At 34.6% G+C, this 22,568-nt stretch overlaps 1 protein-coding gene across 3 annotated transcripts; it reads left to right on the forward strand.

Annotated features, from left to right (window-relative positions):
- Positions 1-1,651: 1,651 nt before the first annotated feature.
- Positions 1,652-21,420, forward strand: CCDC172 (coiled-coil domain containing 172). 3 transcript variants are annotated; one of them, XM_040563166.1, is made up of 8 exons: positions 1,652-2,261; positions 2,474-2,559; positions 5,538-5,654; positions 7,140-7,305; positions 9,319-9,420; positions 10,367-10,469; positions 20,298-20,385; positions 21,224-21,420. In XM_040563166.1, exons 1-8 carry the CDS (start codon positions 2,183-2,185, stop codon positions 21,254-21,256), a joined length of 774 nt encoding a protein of 257 aa, XP_040419100.1. In that variant the 5' UTR covers positions 1,652-2,182; the 3' UTR covers positions 21,257-21,420. The 3 variants fall into 3 exon arrangements, with proteins under 3 accessions (XP_040419100.1, XP_040419098.1, XP_040419099.1); XM_040563164.1 differs by lacking the exon at positions 5,538-5,654; XM_040563165.1 differs by lacking the exon at positions 5,538-5,654 and having other exon boundaries at positions 21,227-21,420.
- The last annotated feature ends 1,148 nt before the right edge of the window (positions 21,421-22,568 follow it).

The following is a 22,568-nucleotide window of genomic DNA, read 5'->3' on the forward strand; positions in this document are numbered from 1 at the left end:
ATGGTTTGCTTTCTACAATCCTGAACTAATGAGTTATTTACATGTAAAATCAAGCACATATCTGTAGGAGTCAGAAGCTATCAAGCTTAATTTCAGACTTGTCCCACTTAGTATTTTTTTCAGTCTCTGAAAGAATCTTTTACAGAACTGTTAATCATGCTGAATGGTCATTCTCAGACAGTGAGAAGTATAGTTGGAGCCAGACTCTTCTTTCTAGGGTGAGCAGTTCCTTTGCCATAATTAGAGACACTGAAGCACCCTCCACGAAAAAAACAGTCGTTTCTTTAATAAGTGACACTGAACACTACCCCAGCCTAGACCAGCTTTTTCAGTTTGAAACACAAAAGCAGTCAAGCTCAAAAACTTCAAAGAATGCTTTTCATTTTCTTTTCTCCTTGATCCACTGATAGAGCAGTTCATTTTCTTGAATTTTGTAAAATGACTTTTTCACTCATCAGACCTGTGTAACAAATCACTGTCTCAATCACCAAATGTTCCCGCTTGACTCATCCGCTTTTGCTTTGGCCTTTGGGTAGGAAGCTTCACTTCTGAAACATTTTCTAAATTCACTTTTGTGAACTCTTCTTCAGTTGCACTTTGCTCCATTTTAAAAAATAATTGCATTTCCTGCAACATAATATGCTTGTTTCAGGTTTTTAAATTTCATCAGAACTCACATTTTCTTTCTTAGATAGAGCAATGTGTACTCTTTAAAAGCATCATTTTATAGCACACTACCAGCTATAACATGATGCTTTTTAAGTAATAAATACTATAACATAACATTTTTACAGAATTCTCAGTTTCATTCTACAAAATGAGAACAGCTTTTTCACTATCAAGACATTTGTACTCACATGTATATTGCTTTGCTTTTTGTGGTCAAAGATCTTCTAATTTCTGAACTTCGCTGCTGCATTCTATTCTGACAGTAGCTCCTCTGAGGAAAACTCTTAAACAAAACAAGACTGTCAATAATCCTAATCTTTCTCAATGTTGAAAAGGCTGGAAGGGTATCGAGCTCCTTTCCTCCAGGCTTTCTCTGCCTCAAAGCAAATAGGCCAACTTTGCATAGGTACGCCCTGCAGGGAATTTAGTTAGTTCTTTTCAAGATGTATCAAATCCTGTAATATGAATTATATTTTCAACTAGCTTTTTACATTTCCAGGTATTCCGTTCAGTAATGTACAAACCAAAAAACAGCACAATAATCTTATCCCCAAGACTGCTCCAAAAGACTGTATAACAGGCTAGATTCAGATCCTTATGTACAAAGCCCAGCTGGGATAGAAACTCTGTCCTTCCATGTTAACAGTGATGCAGCTGAGTTGAGCCTGATCACAATAACTTCATTTTGATGTAGTCAGCTTTACTGTCTTCTTGGGAATTGTATGACAATTGCAGATTTTAGCCTACTTCTGTAACTGCTAAGGTTAGGCATCAATCTTCAAAACACAAATAAATCTGAACAGCTACATTATTAAAAATGGATGGTAAATGCTCCACAGAAAAAAAAAGGAAGGGGGAAGGAAAAATAAAAATAAAAATAAAAATAAAAAACAGCTTTTGAACAACACAAGAACAATATAAATCATTTGGCCCCAGAGAAATAAAGTCGGAGCTGTTTGATCAAAACTCCCCAAACCCTGGGTCAGAATTAACGTTTCACAAATGCACTCAAGTTTGACAAGATTTAGCCAGTCAGATGCCTTTAGAATAGCCAAATATCTTCTATGTCCCGCCCCTACTCTGCTGCTTCTGTGCCTGCTTTTTCCCATTTCCTGCCTGGGTTCCTTCAACACTTGCTGTGCCACTGCACTCTCTCCAAGCCAGCTCTTCACGTTTCCCTCTGCCCAGGGTTCACCCTCATACCCCCACTTTCCACAGCCCCTCATCACTTCTTCTGCTACAGCTGGGTCCTGTCTTTGGAGGTGACTTCTCTCCGTGGTCTGGAGTTTCTTTCCAGACCCTTGAAGGAGCCATCCCCAGGGAGGCCAAAGCCACAGGGCAGAGACGAGGCTTGGCAAGGCCTTGGGCTGAGGCCTGAGGGAAGGGCTGTGGCTGGGCCCATCCTCAGCTTCCCTCAGGACATCCCTGGCTTTCAGCAACCATCCCTCCACAAGTCAGTGAGCGCTGGAGAGCCCTCGCACACCTGAAAACTTGCCCACAAAAAAAGTCAGAAATGAATCTGGATGCTTTGTTCCAGCAAATCCAGCTCACAGAGAAGCAGGCGGGGGAAAAGAGGCGCCTCATCCAACAAGGTCAGCCCTATGGCTGACATCTTGTGGGTAGAGGAGCTGCACTGACCACACTAAATGGCCTCTCCATTTTCCAGAAGATCCTAGGAAAAGCAGAGTGGCCCCACCGTGCTATTGCGAGCGGAGCGTTGTTGGCAAAAGCTTGGCAGGCTGCTTCTGCCAGTGGCATGTTTTTATAAAACCACATGTACTTACAGGTTTTTGTTGTGTTGCAGCTAAATTTGACATAAACCGAAGTCATGAAAAAATTAACCAAATAAAAGAAGAGCTGAGCACAGCAAAAATAACATTAGAAACTAAGGTAAGCAGGCCACATTATAATGAAATACATTATATTTACAAAAATATGATCTATTCTTTTCAGAAATAGATTCATAAACATTTTCAAGGCATATGCTTCACCTAGTGAGTGAGAGAGCATCGAGAAAACTTACAGCATGTGTTTCTGTAGTGATCATTGCCAGTATGTATTTCATGAGGGCAAAGGTATGTCTATGGCTTTCCTCTCACAAATGCCAGACTTCAGACTGACCTCTGGATATGTTCAGGGACTTTCTCACCTCAAGGCCAGACACATTTCCAGATAATACTTCCAAAATCTGGAATCACTGAAAACAGCACATATGCGCATGAAGTCATGCCTGCTCCCCTGGAAAAGAGCTGGGCAGGGAGCAGATTAACTGTGAGCAGCCCGGACCGAACACTCTTGGAGGTCATTATAGCACTTGCTCTTTTAACATATGCATTCATTCAGGGGTCTGGAAATCATTCCTATTTTGCCCCCTGCCATTCCTTAAAGTTGTTATTTATTTCACAGAGAATATATGGAAAAATTCATTGTGTTTACTTCACAGGATCTTGAGTCATATACTAAAGATTCCTGGGTTCACAATTATACCAGGCCTTAGAGTTTTGCTAGGGACACTGAAGACAGGGGAAAGTTTCCAAATCTATTTGGTGCTTTTAAGATTTTATTATGCTTTCCATTTATCCAAATGGAAGACATTGGTTTAGATTTAAACTTTCATTTTTGCAGAACTTCTTCACCATTAATACCTGTCAGTACAAATGATTTAAAAATCCATTTGCTTGTGCCTGAATATGAAGTCTAAATATCATCCTTGTGCTCTTAAGTACCTGCATTGGTGGAATGTGTGTGCGCAACAAGAAAGCTTATGGAGTCTCCTTTGAAGTTAAAACTGTTGTGTCCTGTCATTTAAATAAACAGCTTCACGAACCTTTGGGGAATTACTTCACCTAGATGCAAAAATAAATGTTTTGGGGATGGTTGTCATCTTTCCAAAAACAGGCTTTTCTGTCTTTTTTTAAAGGCTATATACTATGTATAGTAAATACCGACATTACTATGATGGGGTCAGGAAAAAAAAAAAAAAGGAACAAATATACAAATATTTACTGTTGTAAATTGAGACTATAATCTTGCAAGCAGTTAGTCACGTGTTAGCATTTATGCATGCAACAATCTCAGAGCCCAAAATAACTTTTAAATAGTAATTTATTTACATTTTAAATTTATTTAAATTTATCACAGATGGCTGGGTGTTGTTTGTTAGATAAAGTCCTTTGTAGCTTTCCTCCTACATTTATTTATGAACATCACTAGTTTATGTTTATACTACTAATTTGTTATTGATGCATTGTGATTTACAATCAAGGTTTATGTGGTAGGTATAGAATGTCCCAGGAGTAGAGCTATTATTGTAAATGGCTAATGGGAAGAGCTGAAGAATTATTCCTAATTAAATCTTAAGTGCTTTACCCATCAGGATTAATAGTATTCTAACTGGTGTCCACAAAAGTATAGTTTACTTGCCTGTTTATTCTGACATTGATTCATTTATATATAGGACGTGATACAGAAAGTAAGTGGAATGGAAAAATGCATTTCATTCAGACCGTATTTTGGTTCAAAGATTATAGAGATATTTAAATTATTTAAAGTAATTTATTTTTCAGTACAGCAGTTAAGTTTACATATGTCTAGAATAGTTTACGTAATTCAACTAACATTAAATATTGCTGTTCAGCTAACGCTGTTCAATTTGTCCCACAACAAATAACTGTGCTTTATAAGCATAGATATTCAAGCATGTGCATGCACAAGGGCTTATGCCTGAGCAAGCAGATGAGGCTGAATTTAAGAGTGTTTTGACAACTATTTCACAGAGACTGCCTGTGGTCAACCAAAGGTTCCCAGGAAATTCTATTTATTTCCTCTGTTCTGTAAAATCAGGTAGCATGTAATTACAACCTGAATTATAGCAGTTTGCCTTTCATGGCTGAATGATTTCTTCAAAAAAAATCTATTGCAAATATATAGATTAAGTAGGCATCTTACAGATGGAAAAACTACACTGCAGTTAGTTATGTTCAATAATATAATTACAGTGGTATAAGATCATCTGCTCTCTTTGAATTAAGATGCAAAATAAATATTGCTGAGGCAAGCACCTCCTTGACGCTTATTGTGCCAAACATATTAGGGACGAGGAAAAAGTCTGGTCCTTTCCTTTCTGATTATCTCACGCTAGTCTTAGGACATTTAATTCCATTATCCTCCTCCTTTTGATAACAGATGCACTTCATCTGTACCCTCTCCAAATCATCTATATTATTTTTATCTTCTATCAGATAATTTAACATTTAAAATTAATAAAACTAAAAATAAAGCTATATGCAAAGTAGAAGTATAGGTGGTGGGCGTGGGGAGGACCTTATGACAAAGCTGTCTTTAGACTATCAACAGTCTTACCATTATATTTCTTTAGCTAAGAATTCCAGCAGTTGTTCTCAGAAAAAAAATGTGAGCTTTGTTCCTCCTTCACCTATGCAATACTAGCACTGCAGAGCTGATGACGTACACAGCCATTCAGGTATTTTCTGGTTTGCTATGAAATGGGCTGTACACAACAAGATGGAGGACATTGTACTAAGGTTGAGTAAAAGATTCTATGTCATCAATATTTTTCCTATTTTTAACCTGAAAATGTTTTGCCTAACCTGGATAAACTTAAAAAATATTATTTTAGATAGAAAGGCCAGCACCAAATCTGTTTTTTTAAAAAGAGGATATTTTTCCAAAGCTTAGTGGTATAATGAAAGATTACTGGGGGGAAAAAAGGGAGCTACTATGTTTTTTCTAGTCCAGCAGCTACACCAGCTGTGTTTTAACTGGGCCTAGATCCTTATTTCCAATATGAAAGTATATGAAATAATAAAACAATAACCTTATTTCATAACTTTGTTTTCTCTTGCAAGGTTCAGCATCTGTCTGAAAAAATGTTCTTCTTAGAAATTCTGAAGAAACATGAAGACAGCTTAGAGAAACAGAAAGCTGAACTTACTAATCAAAAAAGCATTCTTCAGAAAAACTTTGTATGTTTCCAGCTACAACATTTAAACAGCTTGTTTGTACTGTATGAGTGTATTCAGCTTTAAATTTGAAAATATGGAAGAATTAACGTTATAAATCTGAATAGTCCATTTTTATTATTATTATTTTTTAACTCTAGCATACTTAAAAATGTAAACATAGCTAAATTCTCACTTTGAATTTTAAATTTAGTTCTCAGCTTAATGATCTAAGGTAATGTGTGCTGCCTTTTATCAACAAAGCTGATTTAGCATTCTTAACTTCAGTTTCTAATTTCTGATATATGACTGGATTCCAATTCTGACATAGTAACTACTTCGTAAAAGAAAAGTAGGAAAATCACACCTTAATTTGGACTTCCTCAACCACAATAAAGCAGATTGAGAAGTATCAAAGGAAAATCTCAGGGAGGCCAATAGAATGTTTTAGGAATGACGACATCCCGCACAATCTCTTTGAGACCACAAACACTTAGCCACCTCTTAAAAGGTAGCTACTTGCAACATACAGACAATAAGCTTTTTAATTTACTGTCATGCTAACCTGAATATTGCCTTCCTCTTTCTTCATCATGGATCCTTAAGTCTTTAGATACTAAGTAAATCCATGCATGAGTACTCTTCTCTGCATATGTATTTGTATTTCAAATCAACAGAGCTGAATTTTCAATATTCATTATGAATCATCATTATCACCACTAAACCCTTAAGCAAATAATCATTTTAATTAAGTAATACTACTTCGGCATCCAAAGTATTCCCTATCTTAAATAGAGGGGGGGAAAAGAAAAAGAAATAAATATCATCACAAATATCATAGTAAAATTATCCAGTTAAAAGGCAAAAAAATTACTATTCTCTGAAGAAATGTGAAATTTATTTAATTGCAATCAGTCAGGTTTGATATACAGATTGTTTGTTTCTTCCTGTACGTAAGGTTATTTCTTTTAATTTATTCAGTTAAGATTTTTTAAGGAATTTATTATTACCCGTGTCTTTAGATTATTTTTTTCTAGAAAATGAAAGTGACTGCCTATCAATTATAGCTTTCATAGTAGATATCAATGGAGATAAAGCAAGTCTGCCTTATGCACAGGAATAAACATCTTTAATTAATTTAATAACAGCCTAAAAAAGAATGGCCATATTATGCTACTGACTTTAAACAGAACTTGCTACTAATTTCAATAATGAGTTGAACTTAAAAACTTCTGATGCAAGTCTGTAACACAATCTGGTGATTTTTAAAATGTTTTTCTATGAAGAATATATCCTCCACTTTGTCAAGAAAAAAAAAAAAAAGATTCCGACAGCAGACAAAATGATAGAGCTGTAGACCATTTTCATGTTCTCATAAGTCAGGAAAATAAATACATAGCATGTGTAAAGTTTAAGGATACACGATAAGTATGTTTCACTCTGCCTAGCTTAACAAATACTTTCTTTTTTTTACATCTGAATATTCGTTTTTCCCTTTCTTTTTTTCAGACAGATGCGAAGAGAAAAATGACTGAAGAGGAAGATAATTTTGCTAGGGAAATAACAGAGTTTAACAATGAATATGGACTAACAAGTAATAGAGATCTTCTGATTAAAAAAAAAGTCAAGACTGAAATAAATGATTTAGAGAATGAGGCAGCTCTGTTAAAAAATGGTAAGTCTTACATTAAATGATTTCATCTTGGATTACCAGAGAATACAAATCAATAAAATATAGGAGTGCAAAACAATAATTTTAATCATTTCTCCTGCTGTCTGGAACTATCTCTTAGCACTAAACTGCAAGAGAGTGGTCTGACATACCACGTTACACAAAGATCATTAAAGCCTTTTCTATTCTCCAACCTCTTCAGTCATTTCTAACCATGAGTGCTATAAGGAGAAGCAGATCTGTAAAAGTTGCTCCCAATGTCTAATGTCAGCTAGCACAGAGGTGCGCTGCGATACATAATGTACTATATTAGGTTTGCAATGATTTTAGTCACCTTTGGTTGAGTTTTGTAAATTTTCTTAGCTTCAAAAAATTATATGCAGAGTTGTCTGGTATGACTGGTCTTTTACAGCCACAGTTTCTCTCTGAGTTAAGGTACAGTATATGAGATTTCCCAGAATAGAGTCAGATCGAGAAACAGTTCTTCAGAAAGGACATTGGAGTCATCATGGATCACAAGCTGAACACGAGTCAATGACATCAGAATATCAGCACCATACTGAGACACATAAACATAATTCTGACCTCTAAGACATGCAAAACAATCTTTTACTTTATTTAGGGCAGTTAAATTCTTAGCTGGAGTACTGTGTATCTAGTCTTGGATGTTGCATTTCAAGAAAAAATGTGGACCCGCTGGAGACAGTCCACATGGGAACAGTTAGAGTGATCAGAGATCTGGAGGACATAGGGAAAAAAAGGAAAGAATTGGAAGTATTTAAGCTATGGAGGAAAAGATTGCTAGAAGATGGGTATCAGTCTTAAAATGTTTAAAGGATTCTGTAAAAAAGAAAGTGATTCTTGATACCCGTAGTGAACTGAATAAAAAGTAACAAGCTTAAACAACAGTAAGGGAGCATCTGCTGGCTGTTTGAGAAATCTTTCAAAGAAACAAGAGGAGTGAACAATTGAAACAATCTGCCTTAGGAAATTGTAGATTCTCCATTAACAAACGTCTTTAAAAGCAGGTTTTACAAGCATCTGTCAGATGTGACAGATGTATAGCTGATGCTATAGCCTTCAGGAGGAAGAAGGCTCCAGATGACCCCTCAAAGTCTTATCCAGTCTCATGATTCATCAAGTGTCAGCACTTTGTATTCCATGACTTCTGATGTATAGTTACTGAAATAAAACTGTGTGAGTTTGTATTTGGTTATACTTTCCTTCTGTATTTGATAGGGCTCTGATTCTGATCTACAACTGAAAAAAAAAGTCTGTATTTGGTGGCACCTATTATTTTTAATGATTAATGTATTTGATAGAATTAAGTATTCAGACAAATCTGATCAGTCAAATGGTCTCTTGAAGGTTAGATCAGCAGAACATGAAAGATGACTAACCTCCTCCTTCTCTGGGTTCAGTTGCTGTCTCGTTTACATCCTTTTTAAATTGCACTTTTTGAGATACATCTTGTCTGGCTTTCTGACTGCTGCAGTCCTGAGCACACTATCAGAACTTAAGTGAACAGGATAAAATAACTAATAACAAGCAAATTATCTGAGGACATCTGGTTGGGGTGGGGGGAGCGGGGGGATGATCACAATTAATTCCAGATGCTGTCAACATTCTGGTTCAAGCATCCGTAATACTAAACAAAATATGTTGTGGTATTTTTCTTTCAGTCGTGCTGAAAGGTCTTTATTCACCTCCTACTCAATAAGTCATCTTCCTTTATAGCTGAAGTAACTCTAAAGCAAAAGATTTGCAATTATTTTTATGCCCAGTCAACAAAATATGTGAATGTCTTAAGAACATTAGAAAACATTTTCACAATGAGAAATACATTACATAACATATTTCCTGTGAGCTGGATTTCATAGAACTGATTTTGGTTGTATTTAAGGTTCTTTTTCAATAGATAAAGATGAGTAGAAGTAGTAAAGAGTATTTAAGTTTATATTATGAAAACTTAAACTGCAATGCATTTTCATTTAAAATATAATTTTTTAATTTTAGAAATGGAGTCAATGGAACATAAAAGTGTTCAGTTAAATGCTCTCCAGCTGCAGAAGAATGAATTAAAGCAGGAATTATTTACTCTCCAAAGTGAACTCAAAGGTGCGCTTGATAATCACTTGTTATGGTAATTATTTTTGTCTTGACAAATAGTTCTGAAAAATCCTTTCTGTCAAGTTATTTTTCTCAGAAAAAAAGAAGTAATAGAAATAAGATTTTTCATAGTTTGTTATGTAATACATCATCTTAAAATACATTTGTAACAAGTATTGTGGATTTCATTAAGATTTATATTGAATGTCACTGATAGCAAGGCATACAGTTTTGCTGAATCATAACCTATAAATATGAAAAAGAAAATTCTACTTTTGCTACTAAGACAAATACTTAAATGGAGAATTATGTGTTTCAAAGTGAACTTGAAATCAACCTAAGTGTTGTTTAAAAACCATTAACCTGTAATTAAAGAATGTTACTAAAATTCAGATGTTTAACCGACATGGCTTGGACTGATAGAGGACGAAGCCAAAACTGTCTCTGAGTTCTAAACTCAACTGTTTTTTTTTACTGACATTTGTGTATTAAAGGCAATGCATAAAAAAAGAGATCCACACACAAGTCTGACAAAAAGGTGTCAAATACACAAGAACCCCAGTAAAAGGAACAACTATACAGAGAGAACCAAGAAAGGTTCTGTTTCATAGGTGATGTCAGGCAATAGGAATTATCTTGAAATTTGGGTTTAAAAAAAAATCTAAGAAATGGTTTAATTTTTTTTTTTTTTGGAAATGTATAAATAGCATGTAACAGTAAATGAGCTAGGAAGGATAGGTTATAAATATGGTCACAGATTGTTTGGAAAGTGAACAAGTTTTTCTAAAAGATTGTAATGTATATACCGATTACAACACTAAAATTATACATGTTCATCATTCGGCTGCCTTTATCCGACAACAGAAAAAAAAGTTAGATAAATTTAGAAAATGCAGACTGTCATTGAATATGCATGATTAATAAAATAATAATGACGTTATAAATGTATGTTTAGACCTTGAGAAGTTAATCAAGGAGGCTGAAGGAACAACAAAACGTTTAGAAACAGAAAAAGTCCAAGTCACTGAAAAACCTCAGACTGATCCTGAATGTTTAAGGTAAGAGTCTCATATTAGTAGATCCTTAAATTTAATTTTAGGTCTGTAGTTTCAGTTCCAGTAGTAATAACTATTTTTTGTATATTCCTATACAATTCATTGGAAATCAGAAGAACCAATTGTGTTTATTAGAGAACACAAATTCTCTTTGTTTATTACAGTCTTTCACCCTTACATACATGCTGCAATGAACTAAAAACTGAAAGCATTTGCAAGGAAATCACAGTCATACTTGGAGGGTGAGCAAAAGCCTGCTCCGTGGGTAGTAAGTTTCTTCAGTCTTTGTAAAATTAGTGGTGGTGGTACAGAGAATATTGAAGAACTACCCATCATGCTATATATATTAACTGGCTGAATGATGATGGACTGGATGGGCCACAAAAACCTCTTCAGATCAGGTGGGCTTTGCACTGAACTTAATGCAGATTTATTTTCTCTGCTGTCCCTGCCATCAGTTCTAGTTTGACTTCTAATTAAGCTAGTTTACAACAAAATCTTGAAGATTTAAACAAGACAGAAGACCTTGCACAGTCTCCCTTAATAGTCAATATTGCTCCCCAGGAAGAGAGTAGTCATGACTCATTTGTTGTCAGCTTGCTCAAGTGTGACATTTACATTTTCACCATACACAAAAGCATGTAATGGACTTTAACAAAACAAAAAGTTTCAATGCAAAAAGCTCCCTGTCACAAAAGTAACTCTTTTTCTAATTTTATGGTGCTCCATGTGAAAGTGCCTATGAGTATTTAAAAATATTTAATAGACAATGTAAATTCCTCTTAGAAGAACTGGTCCAAATTATTCTCTAAAAGAAATTATTAGGGAAAACAGAACTTTTGTAACGTCACCCTTTTCTCCTATACATTTATTAGTTTTTGACTAAAATAAATATAGTATATTTTTCTGAAATCATTCAATGAAGAAATAAAGTTTAGCAGGGAACTCTGGGCATTTTTCTGAAAGACGATTTGTTAAAGACCAATTTTTTTGCTGAATACCAGTTTCTGAAAGAAAAAATGATATATCAGCCCTATTACTAACTGTACAACCTCTTACATGGCGCTGAGACATAGCCAAAATTCCCTCAACATAAAAATTAATTAGCTTACAATTCCGCATACAGTAGCAAAAACTTTGCATTCAACATATACATATAGGACAGTGTAAATAATAATAACAGTTGCAATTCCGTTGCAGCTGTAAGACAGGCCGTTATAATTCACTCCTCTACATTATTCATTCCACCATGATATATTAGGTTTTGTGATACATGAGGTTGTCAGCTTTCTTCTAAATAATACACTTCCCATGGATTAGTTTACTGCCATAATGCCACTTAATATTCAAATTGTCATAATTAGTTTTCTGTAACAGGTTTCCTGTGTGTAAGTTACAGAAGTAGCAAGCAGCAATACTTTAAATCCCCAGCTCTGCCACTGATTCACTGTGAGATCCCAGGCAAGTCATTCAAGCCCATACATGTCTGTTATTTGATAATTGCATGTAGTGCAAAATATAAAGTGCTACTACTATTGTTACTATTGTCACAAAAAGCAAACACTCATTATGGTGTAACAATATACTGAAGTTTGTTTATATCAAAATATTTTTTCATTTCAGATACTGGACATAATTTATGACCGATTTGTCTAAATCATACTTTTATCTTGCTCTGGCCTTTGGTCTCATATATATGTGCAAAAGCTCTTTGCTTGATAGAGAAAGATAGCTTTGAACAAGTTAATTCCGATGCCAGAAGCAGCAGAGCTATGTCATTGCACTTCTGTCAGCACTAGTAGATTCTGCTTTTCAGTAGAGCTACGCAGGCAATCCTCGTTGATCTACTTCTCTATGTCACAGCGCTGTGCTGTTTAGAAGTATCCCACATCCCACAGCTTTTTAGCCTTGTACACCTCTTACCTTGTTTTTTTTTTTTTTTTTTTGAACCTACTCATGACTTCTTCATCTAAACTATTGAATTAAGACAATGAAAGGGAATTTAAAGTATGTTACAAATAATACAGTATATATAGTCCTTCTGGGAGAACCTAACTGCCCTACGATACTTACAAGGAGGCCATCAAGAAGACCAGGTTTTTCTTTAATGAAGGCTTCTCCCCCACACCTTCTGTTTCCCCCCAGTTCTCCTTCCCCCATATAGAATCTATTGCAGGAATATAGTTTTAGTTTTTACTGAAAATCACATTTAGTATACATTATAAAGAGAGGAATATTTTGACATAACACAAGCAGTGTGGATCAAAAATTCATACTTTTTCTATAAAGCACAAAATTTGATTGTCTTTTTTTATGATGTAGGAAGCCACAACATTTTTTAAATGGCAAAAATACCAACGTGTTTAATGCTTCCTTAGAACAAACATGAGAGAGAGTCAGCATCGATAACCTGATATATGTAGCTCCCAGGCCACCCTCTAAGTCTGTTATTGGATCACATACCTAGTCCCAGCTTAAAAATCAATATCAAAAGTAGCTGGCAAGGCAAGAATCTTCATTACAATTAAGTATATATCTTAAAGTAAATTGCATTTCACCTGAAGAGTGTAGCCAGCTAATTCAAATTACAGCAATTTATCTTTGATCTCAGAAAAATGCCCTATACCATATCTGCAGTTTCATAAAATTTCTCCGAAATCCATCAAAGAATTACAGAAGGTCGTGAGAAGCGCACACTGTTAATTCCACCAGCTACTGGTATTGCATTTACAAGGTTGTTCTAATACACATAAAATACTGGAAAAAGCTAACCGAAATTTGAATGTTGAATACAGATATAGTTATGGATAAGGAGTAAAGAAAATATGATTTTTAGTATGTACTTCTCCAAAAATTAGAGAAAAATATATTATGATTTTATTTTTATGAGATACAGTGGTACCAAAAGGCACACGTTCAAAATCCAGCATTTTAATAGATCTTCAATTCTGCATTTGCCTCTCGAGTCCTTGCGTAGAAGGAATGTTTTCTGACAAAACACTGACAACAACATGATTTTATTTCATGCTGAAATACACTGGAAGGAGTCATATGACCAGTAATGATTCTAAACTGTGCCAGCAATAACCCTCATGCCAAAATATGGTAATAGCAATTAAGGCAGGACTCACTGAACAATTCCAGCTAAGTTAAAGGAATCAAGTCTACCAGCATCCTGAAAATTCAGGTCAGTGAAGTTCTTTGAGATCAGGGAGTGCTCTAGCTTCTTGTTAGCTAGGGATAACTGCTGCCAGCAGTACTACCAATGGCAGAAACCACGTTCCATGACTCGCTGCTATACTCTGCCTATCACTAACCCCTGAACTTTCACAATTTCAATCATACTGTCCTTGTTTAAAGTTATCACATACAGTAGATGAAAAACCTATTTTCTGTACCTAAGTTAATCATCCCCATCACAACTAGGAATGTTCCATATGCTTCAATAGTTTGATAGCTACTTTTATTTTTATTTATTTTTTTAAGATCAACCTGCTCAAAAAATTTTACAACTCTACAGTGTTGACTCTCTAACTCCCTTCTTGACAGACTGCTATGACTACAAATTCAAGATAAGGTATAAAGTACACTACATTTTGCATATAAAAAGATACACCAAACCTTTGACTTCCAGTTACATTCCAAGCACATATGTAGAATATACTGACTGCTGTATATACTGGCTTGAACGTTCAGTGGTAAAAGAGTTATTCAATATTTATATATATGTATTATTTTAAGAAAAATATTTCATTAAAAATGATGCTTTTATACAGCATTTAGAAGTTTTCTAGTGCAATCTTTGGTGTTAGGCTTTTCCTTATGCTGAACTACATTCTGATTTTGCTTAATTTATTATTGAATTGAAATTAATGAGAGTGTATTCTTTAAACTTTTCCACTATTTCTGAAACTTTTTTCACAAAATACTAAAATGTTACTGAGCACAAAAAGAGAATTTAAAACACTGAAACTCTGTTATTTTGCTTACTGTTCCGTTTGAGTAACTAGTAAAATTCTGGAAAGCTAATGAGAGGGAGGAAAAAAAAGACTTGGAAAATAAGAGACTTTAAGCCCATTTTAAGCAATTAAGAGAAATAAATATTCAAATTTATAACAACCTGAATTCCCTCAACACTTGTGAAAATAACAATGTAATTAAAGCCTGTTACTTGTTTTGTTTTGTTTTTTTTGCTTTATGTGTTGTTAATTTAGAATTGCAATATATTTTAGCTGCATAATTTTCACTCAGAACTTTTGAGGTTTTTGTTGATGATGCCATCTTGATTGTTAGTCCTAAAAGCTAAATTCTTCATGGTTGTCAGCATCCTTCATGCAGGTCTTGACAGCATAAAGTGCTTTCTTACTGACATGAACTAAAAGTGTTTTTGTTTCAGTATCACTGAATATTTTCAGTTGTAAAATGCTATAAACAAAGTCATAGATCCAAAAAACAAACACACAAGAATTTCCTTTTCTTGCTTTCTCTCTCTTCAAGACACTTTACCCTATTCCTCAGTGTGGGCTCCCTGACAGTCACAAGTCTCATGATCTGGATGCATAATACAGAGATGCCTTTAAGAAAAGAGGGCTTTTTCAGAAAAGATGTGCAATTAAAATAAAAAAATGTCATCATCTGCTCTTCTAATGCCAGCCCCACACACAGAACTTTGAGAGAACTTTGGCAACAGCTCTCTTGAGTCACATTTCCCAGGCTGGTCGCAAGTAGCATCACTTAAATGGAACAATACAGAAGCAAGCAGAGCCTTTCACTGGTACCAACAAATTCCTAACTATGGCATTTAACTATTATATTCACTATAATTACTTACCGTATTAATTATCTTGTTTCACAATTTTAGATTTGTGTATTGTCTTACGAAAAGCAACCTATAAATAATTTTAATTGAAGATTATATAGACTAAGAGCAGACAGTTTCTACCTAAAATTTATATTTTTCACACTATTCTAAAAGGTAGACTAAGGATATTTTTTTTCTTCAAAACCTGAATTTCTGTTCTACTTCATAATCACAGTAGCAAAGGGAAATGCATGGTCAGCTCACTTTGTAAAAATAGTTCAAGGCATTGCATATTGCATAATTCCAAGAAATATAGAATTGCTTCTTAAACTTTGGAATACAGAAAGAGAAACTCCATTGCCAAAATTAGGAAGGAAAAAGTGATGTTTTCTTTCATCTAAATCTTACAAGAAATACATTCATTAGAGCTGAACAAATGTTTCATGCTAACAGTGGACTGCCTAAGGCCATGTTTCTGGTGTTTTTAAAAATATTTTTTCAATTTAATTTTATGTTAAATTTTATAATCAGGAAATATCAATCTCTGGAGTAATATACGTGGTTCAAAATGAGTTTTTTAATGACAATCATCTAATTGATTTTTTTAAGCTTTTCTTTTTAACAGAAGTACCCAGTGGAACTATTATAGTTTGAATTATGTTTTAAAAAGTTTCAATTATAAATTGCAGTATGGATTTACAAGAAGTAGATCAAATCTGAATAATGATGTCTTTCTCTGATAGGACAACTGATTGGTTATACAAAGAAAATTCAGTATCATCCATCTAGACGCGTGTGAAGTATTTGATATTATCCCATGTGGGAAACTATTAGTTAAACTGGAGAAGACACATTAAAAATTTTGAGTAAGGAAATGACTGATAGAAATAACAGTAATAGGGCTGAAAAAATAAATACATAAAAAGAGCTGGAAGAAGGTAACTGCAGTCACAGCTGATTCTGTCCAATTTTTTAAATAATAACTATGGAATAGAAAGTGTTTTTAAGAAAATAGCATGAAAGAATATAAGAACTCTAGTCCTTGCAGAATGAAGTAAATAAAAGAGAGGAGGAACGTAATTATATACAGGAGGAGGAACGTAATTATATATAAATATATATTATATATTATGTACTTGTACTAAGGACTTCAATACTAGATACCTGGAAGCAAAGAAGAGGGGCCTGAGCATACTATGTTATCAGAAGATAACTATAAACAATGAAAGTAAATATAGCTGTGGAAAACATAAAAGCAAGAGTTATTTCCCACAAAAACCACATGAGTTTTAACATTACTGGTCAAGGCAACCTCAGTTGGAATACTGTGTGGCAACTTTATTTGTAATGCTTCATTTGGAATCTCTCCCCTATTTTTTCTTTAACGTTATTCCATTTATTTTTATTTACATTACATAGTTCCAGTTGTTACATAGCCTAGTATACTGTTTGCTTTTGTTAGTTTAATCTTCTTGCTAGTATTTATTATTACTACTACATCTTAATTTTTATTCTATTTCTGCTCCATTGAGCACATACTTTTATAATTTATTTGTTCAACTCAAGTGCTTGAGCTGTGTTTTGAGATACTGAATTCCATTCAGGATTTATTTTCTCCTTTCCTCAATCAACTGATAATACTATGAAATTCATTGACTTCTTCAGCTGTATCAATAGCATTTTCTGTTTAGTAGCAAATTGTAGATACCCAGCAAAATCTTGCACTCACTTTAGAATCATACACATTAATTTAGCCCCAGTACCGAACTGAGACTGAACAGCCCCAATGCATTAGTTCTGCTTTTCCTTGAGACAGTAAACCAGTCTTTTATTCTTTTCTTCAGTTTAAATAAAGTCTTAAAACCCTGATAAATGTTTCTCCTGTCCTTTCTGGTAAAGTTCAGGAAAATCAACGTAGATACTCTGGAAGTTAGGGAACTTCCAGTTTTGTGTCACAAATTCTATTCCCTGATTCCCAGAATCAAGCAATTCCGTTTATAATATGCTAATGTTTTCCCTCGTACTTATGGTTAAAAAATAGAACAGTGATCATACACAAGTCAGAGGCAAGGAGAACAGGGAAAAAAATATTTTTCTTGTCTCATTAAAACATAACCAAGAAAGAGTCTGCTCCTTTTGCAACCCCAACAATTACCAGGTTGGATCTGTCTTCCACTTAGACAAAAAAGACCTCTAAAATGCATATTCACACAAACTATTTCTGCTTTGAGACCTCTTTACATAAAATCATTCTTAGAGTGCAAGTTTTGACTACTAAGCCTTGGTTCAGTATTATGAGCCTGTGGATGATTTTCAGAGGAATCTGTCTGAGAATATTATTTTTTTCATCACGGTTCAATTCATAATACCAACAACTATTGATTTCACAATTATTTTTCCAATTTGCCTTCTGCATATACAGCTAAAATTCAAGTAGAGTGCATATCAACCACAAACGCCAATGATGTTTAATAGATGTGCTCATTTCAAAGCTGCAAAACCAATCATCTTCAGTGATCTCCGTCTTCATCTCTTTGTCACTTCTAGCATTTGAGAGTAATGGAAAACAGGCCACAGATAGTTGAGTAGTCTTGAGCAAGCTAGCATCTGGAAAAAAAAATCTGATGCTTTTGTCCCACCTACCTGATTTAAATACCAGTAATAAAACATAGCCTTATCTTGAAGAAGGTTTTTCAAACCTCCTTCCACAAACATGGCATTTCCAGCCCAGTTAGTCATTAGAGCCCATTACCTGTGATTCTGTAACTTACTATTACAGCATCAATTCAGTGTAATGACCTTTTTTTTTTTTTTTTCTTTAAAGATACCTTCGATTTCCCTCTAGAAGATCAAAGTGCTAAAAATAAGAACAAAGGATGTGGAAGATGAAAAAATAATTTATCTTTTCAGTTTTTGTTGCTCTTTTGTTTTTAAACAGATTTGCTTTTTATCATAGTTGTAAGGAGGGTATAATTGTCATATTAATCCTTGTTCTGGCAAAAGGCACATCTCTTTCCATTTCCAAAGGTGACAGATAACCTGCCCTACATCTAGACAGTATAGTTCCATGAATAATTGGTTTGCATATTTGATTCGATAGTGAAAAGATGAATAGGAGTATCCTGTTTATCTTAAGTGTAAAATAAAAAAGCTAAGTCTGCTTCCAGGTTAAGCATTATTTTTAATAGTTCCATTGTCTCACATTCCTTCTGGTAAAACTTCATCATTTATTCAGTAAGTCAGGCATCTCCAGCGCATTAATTGTGTAGACTGCAACCTAACAGACAGCCCTTGTTTTGTGAGTATAATATTCCTGGCACATACTGTAATTATCCAGCTTCTAAATAAGAAAGAAGGAAGACCTGAAAGCAAAATCAATTGATTAATGTAAAAATTAAACACCACATTTGAATAAATGACTTTTATCACCACTACCTGATGCTATATAAGGAGTTGTGCTTTCATCACATTTAAGTTTTATAAAATATTTTATATAAAATTTAAAAATCCATAGGCAAAACTTCACAGAAGCACATCATCAATAGTAATTAATTCACAACCCCAAGACACAAATTAGCAACTGTTACTTGTTATTTTCCCGTTGTTTTGTCCTTAGTGTACACCTAAACATGGATGGGTATCGTTCTTAGCTGACAAGTTGCAAACAGGCTATGCATCAATATTCCAATGTGGAATACAATGAGAGCATTTTCTTAAAGTAAATTCAGCAAAGCAGGGCTTTTGTGTATGTGTGTGTGTGTTTTTGTTGTTTGTTTGTTTTGTCTTAAATTAGGGCTCTAAAATCACACTAGCAGAAAGCACAGAGAAAAAACGAGGAGGAAAGGCAATGAACTTAACCTGATTTAACCAAGATCAGAAGCTGATCTTAGACCTTGAATTGAGCTTCTCTCAATGAAAATTTTTCCTGGCCTACAGAGCATTAATCTAAACCAATATAGGCAGTGTTGTGCAAAGTTTAGGCCTCTACTTTTAGCAGGACCAATGACTTGAGTATTTCCTGAATACTGATATTCCCCTTGGAATCTCTTCTTCTATAGAGGACTTTTTCCCCCCAAAATAAACTATTTTCTGGCTTTAAAAACACTGGATTTGTGAGCCTTGTTTGTAGACAACATTAGGTAATCCCCCTGTCTCTTTTCATTCTATGAAAATATTTGGAGAAGAGCTGCAGTGACTCAGTAGCTGCAACAATTGAGAATAAAAACATTTGGTTTTATTAATTGTTTCCATACCGATGGTAAAATCAGGAGCTATTTGTAAAAACTGCTTTATGACTGCAAGAGACAGAAGCCATAGGGGCTATTGTATAAACTTGAAAGAATGGGGAAAACCCAATGCTCTCTTGAATGGGAATAATCCCTATATTAAAAGTAGTCCTTACTGTGGAGAAGTTAGAGAACTCCTGTCTGAGACTATTAGGAAAACAGTCAGCAAGGGCTGGAGCAGTGGGGGGAGAACAGCAGCAACAGCCAAGGAGCCTGTGGAGGGGCACGGAACAAGTATTGCACGAGAACTGCCCCGTGCAGTCAGGCAGAGGCCCCATCTAATCCGATATTCTGTCCTCGCCAGCAGCTCCGAGTGGATGCCCAAGTAAAGTAAGAACAGGACCATATGGTATTTCCCAACTATCAACACTCAAACTCACATGTTTAAATAAGGAAAATGATGACTAATGAGGCCATAAATCTTTTATGGTTTATAACAGCATAGTCTAGAAGTCTGTCTAATGAAGCACTGTTAGTCAAGATATACTTTGTAAAAACCCAAACTGACATTTTTCGAGGTTCCTCACGTTGCCACCACAACTGCCAGTGATGGATGAAATCCAGTGATACTGCATGAGAGCAGCATATTGACTGCCAGCTACAAAACCAGCAAACTTAAGTCTTGATCATGCAAATAGATCAATGAGGGTTCTCTCACATAAGTCAACTTGACGACTGGGACCAAAGCTGAACAGCGTAATCCAAACAGCCGTTCCCTGATTTATTTTTTGTTTTTGAACATAGGCTTAAGAAAGAATTGGAAAATTACAAAGATGATGATTGGGAAAGTATCTATGAGACTCTTCGAACAGAAATTGAAATTCTGCAAATGGTATGCCATTTTCCCTACATATTTTAAGTGTTTGATAATCTTAGTTCTAAATGCGTAATTTAGGATGATTAACAGTAGTTTTAGATAAGCAGGTTTTTTATACTATGTACACAGCCAAACATCCTTGCATTGCAGGTGCACTCAATTCTCATTTGTTTTACCATATTATTTCCAAATGTCCAGGAATATCATTTCTCACGGAAAAAAAGAAGCACAGAAAAGAATTTAAAGATACATTTGTAGCACAAGACCTATTTGGGAGACTAGCAGTAATCATTAATTTCTTGAAAGCTGCAAAAAGAGTAGGCACTTAGGAGATAATTTAATCTTTAATTCCAGCTGTCAGTTAAATGAAAGATGGGAATATGGAGAAATAGGGCTATAATAACATTCTTTATGGAAGTATTTTGTCCACTCAAGTTCTTCACAAAAAAATTGAAGTGTGTTTTCCTCTAAATGTCAATCTTAACTTCAAATTTTTTGATTGTCAGTCTGCGTAATAATACAAAGAGAAAAAACATTTTGAAGTCCCATTTTTGGAAATTAAGGGTTTTTAAAGGTTCATTTCAGAGCCCCTGATTGAGTTGTATGAAGATGCAGCTGCTACTATCATCAACAGCAGAATATCAGTCATGGAAAATTTGTATTACTGACTGTTATGATGATTTTTAAATTTCTTTTGGAGGAATATAACTTTCTTTTACTTCTTCCATTAATTTTATTATGCTTGTCAAACTTCAGAAACAAAAACAGCATAATGTTTAAAAGCTTCTCTGTAAAGAACACAGTGAACTTATTTGACTTGATTTTCTGTAATTCAATTCTTTCTGTTTTCCAGAAGCTATCACAAAAAAAGTCTTCAGACAAGTGAATAATATGTGGCGTATCATATGAAGTGTCACAGAAGCTAATCTTTGAGAGTTTTAAAACAATTTTATGCAGGCTGTATCAGCATGCCTTTTGGTGCTGTTTGGTTAAACCGCAGTTTGTATCTGCCTTTATTTTCCATTAAAATCAAATTTTATTCATTTAAAAGTGTGGGGTTTTTTTTGTGTGTGTTTTATCCTCCCTCCAGTTCAACAGCTATCCATATTTATTCTCCTCTTTGTTGCCCATGAATGGACAACACATTCTACTACACACACAGCCAAGTTCCTATAACACAAGCTTCGTTCTCTACGTACTGTTTTTCAGAATGAACACTCTCCTTTTAAGGTAATGATGCGGTCTCATTTGAGAGGAAGACTGGTGTTAACGTCAAGAAATACTTAACGGGACCTGTGGGCTATTTAGGTTATATCTGACAATGCAATTCCATAACTAGCTCTCTGAAACAGCTCAACTCTAGTGATACTGGATGATTGTCCAGAATAGTTTTCAAACCTACTGATCAGTAGATGCCTCCAGTTATGGTAAGCCATGTAAGTGAATAATCTTCACTAGTTTTTCTACACCAAGAGCCCTCCAAGCTCTGTCATTAAAAATGTTTTATTAAGAGGGTAGGAATCGATCTTTTTCGAAACTGGCCAAGTTCTGCCTGAGATATAAAAAGTTTTTTTCCCCTCTTAGGACACAGCTGCAGTTTAAAGACTGGCAAGGTTTGATCTGCAGAATCAGTATCAAAGAGTATTCTGATCCACTGGGCTAACTAGGATAATTCCAGGAGGTTGGAACTATATTTCTCAATAGACAGTGCTGTTGGAGCAGAATTCTCTATAAGATTTGTCTCTTCCCTAAAGGAGATCCTTGTAGGATGTTCTTAATTTTAAACAACTTAGTCCCTTTTCAGAGATACTTCTGATTCCAAAAAACTAGTTGCAAGCTTCAGATGTATTTAGTCATTCATTTAAATAGCTATGAAGGTCTAAATTCTTGATTATTTTAGCAGAATTAGAGCATAAATATAGCACAATTTGTATTAACAATTCAAATGGCTAGAACTCTCTGAATCAATACAGCAGCAAAACAAAAATAAAGCTCACAAAAAAAAAAGTGAAACAAATCAATATAAATTCTATTGGGCTAAAGAAATCTCTCAACAACTATAAAAAATATTTAATGCTGGACTAAACCAGCTGTTGCGGGGTAAAACAAACTAATTGCTGCAGTATAAAAATACACTTGTCACCACTGTCTCATGATTAATATAAACTGGGACCAATATAATACTTCTGTCTAGAGAA

Source organism: Cygnus olor, chromosome 7 (assembly GCF_009769625.2).
Source record: "Cygnus olor isolate bCygOlo1 chromosome 7, bCygOlo1.pri.v2, whole genome shotgun sequence".
Classification (NCBI taxonomy): Eukaryota; Metazoa; Chordata; class Aves; order Anseriformes; family Anatidae; genus Cygnus; species Cygnus olor.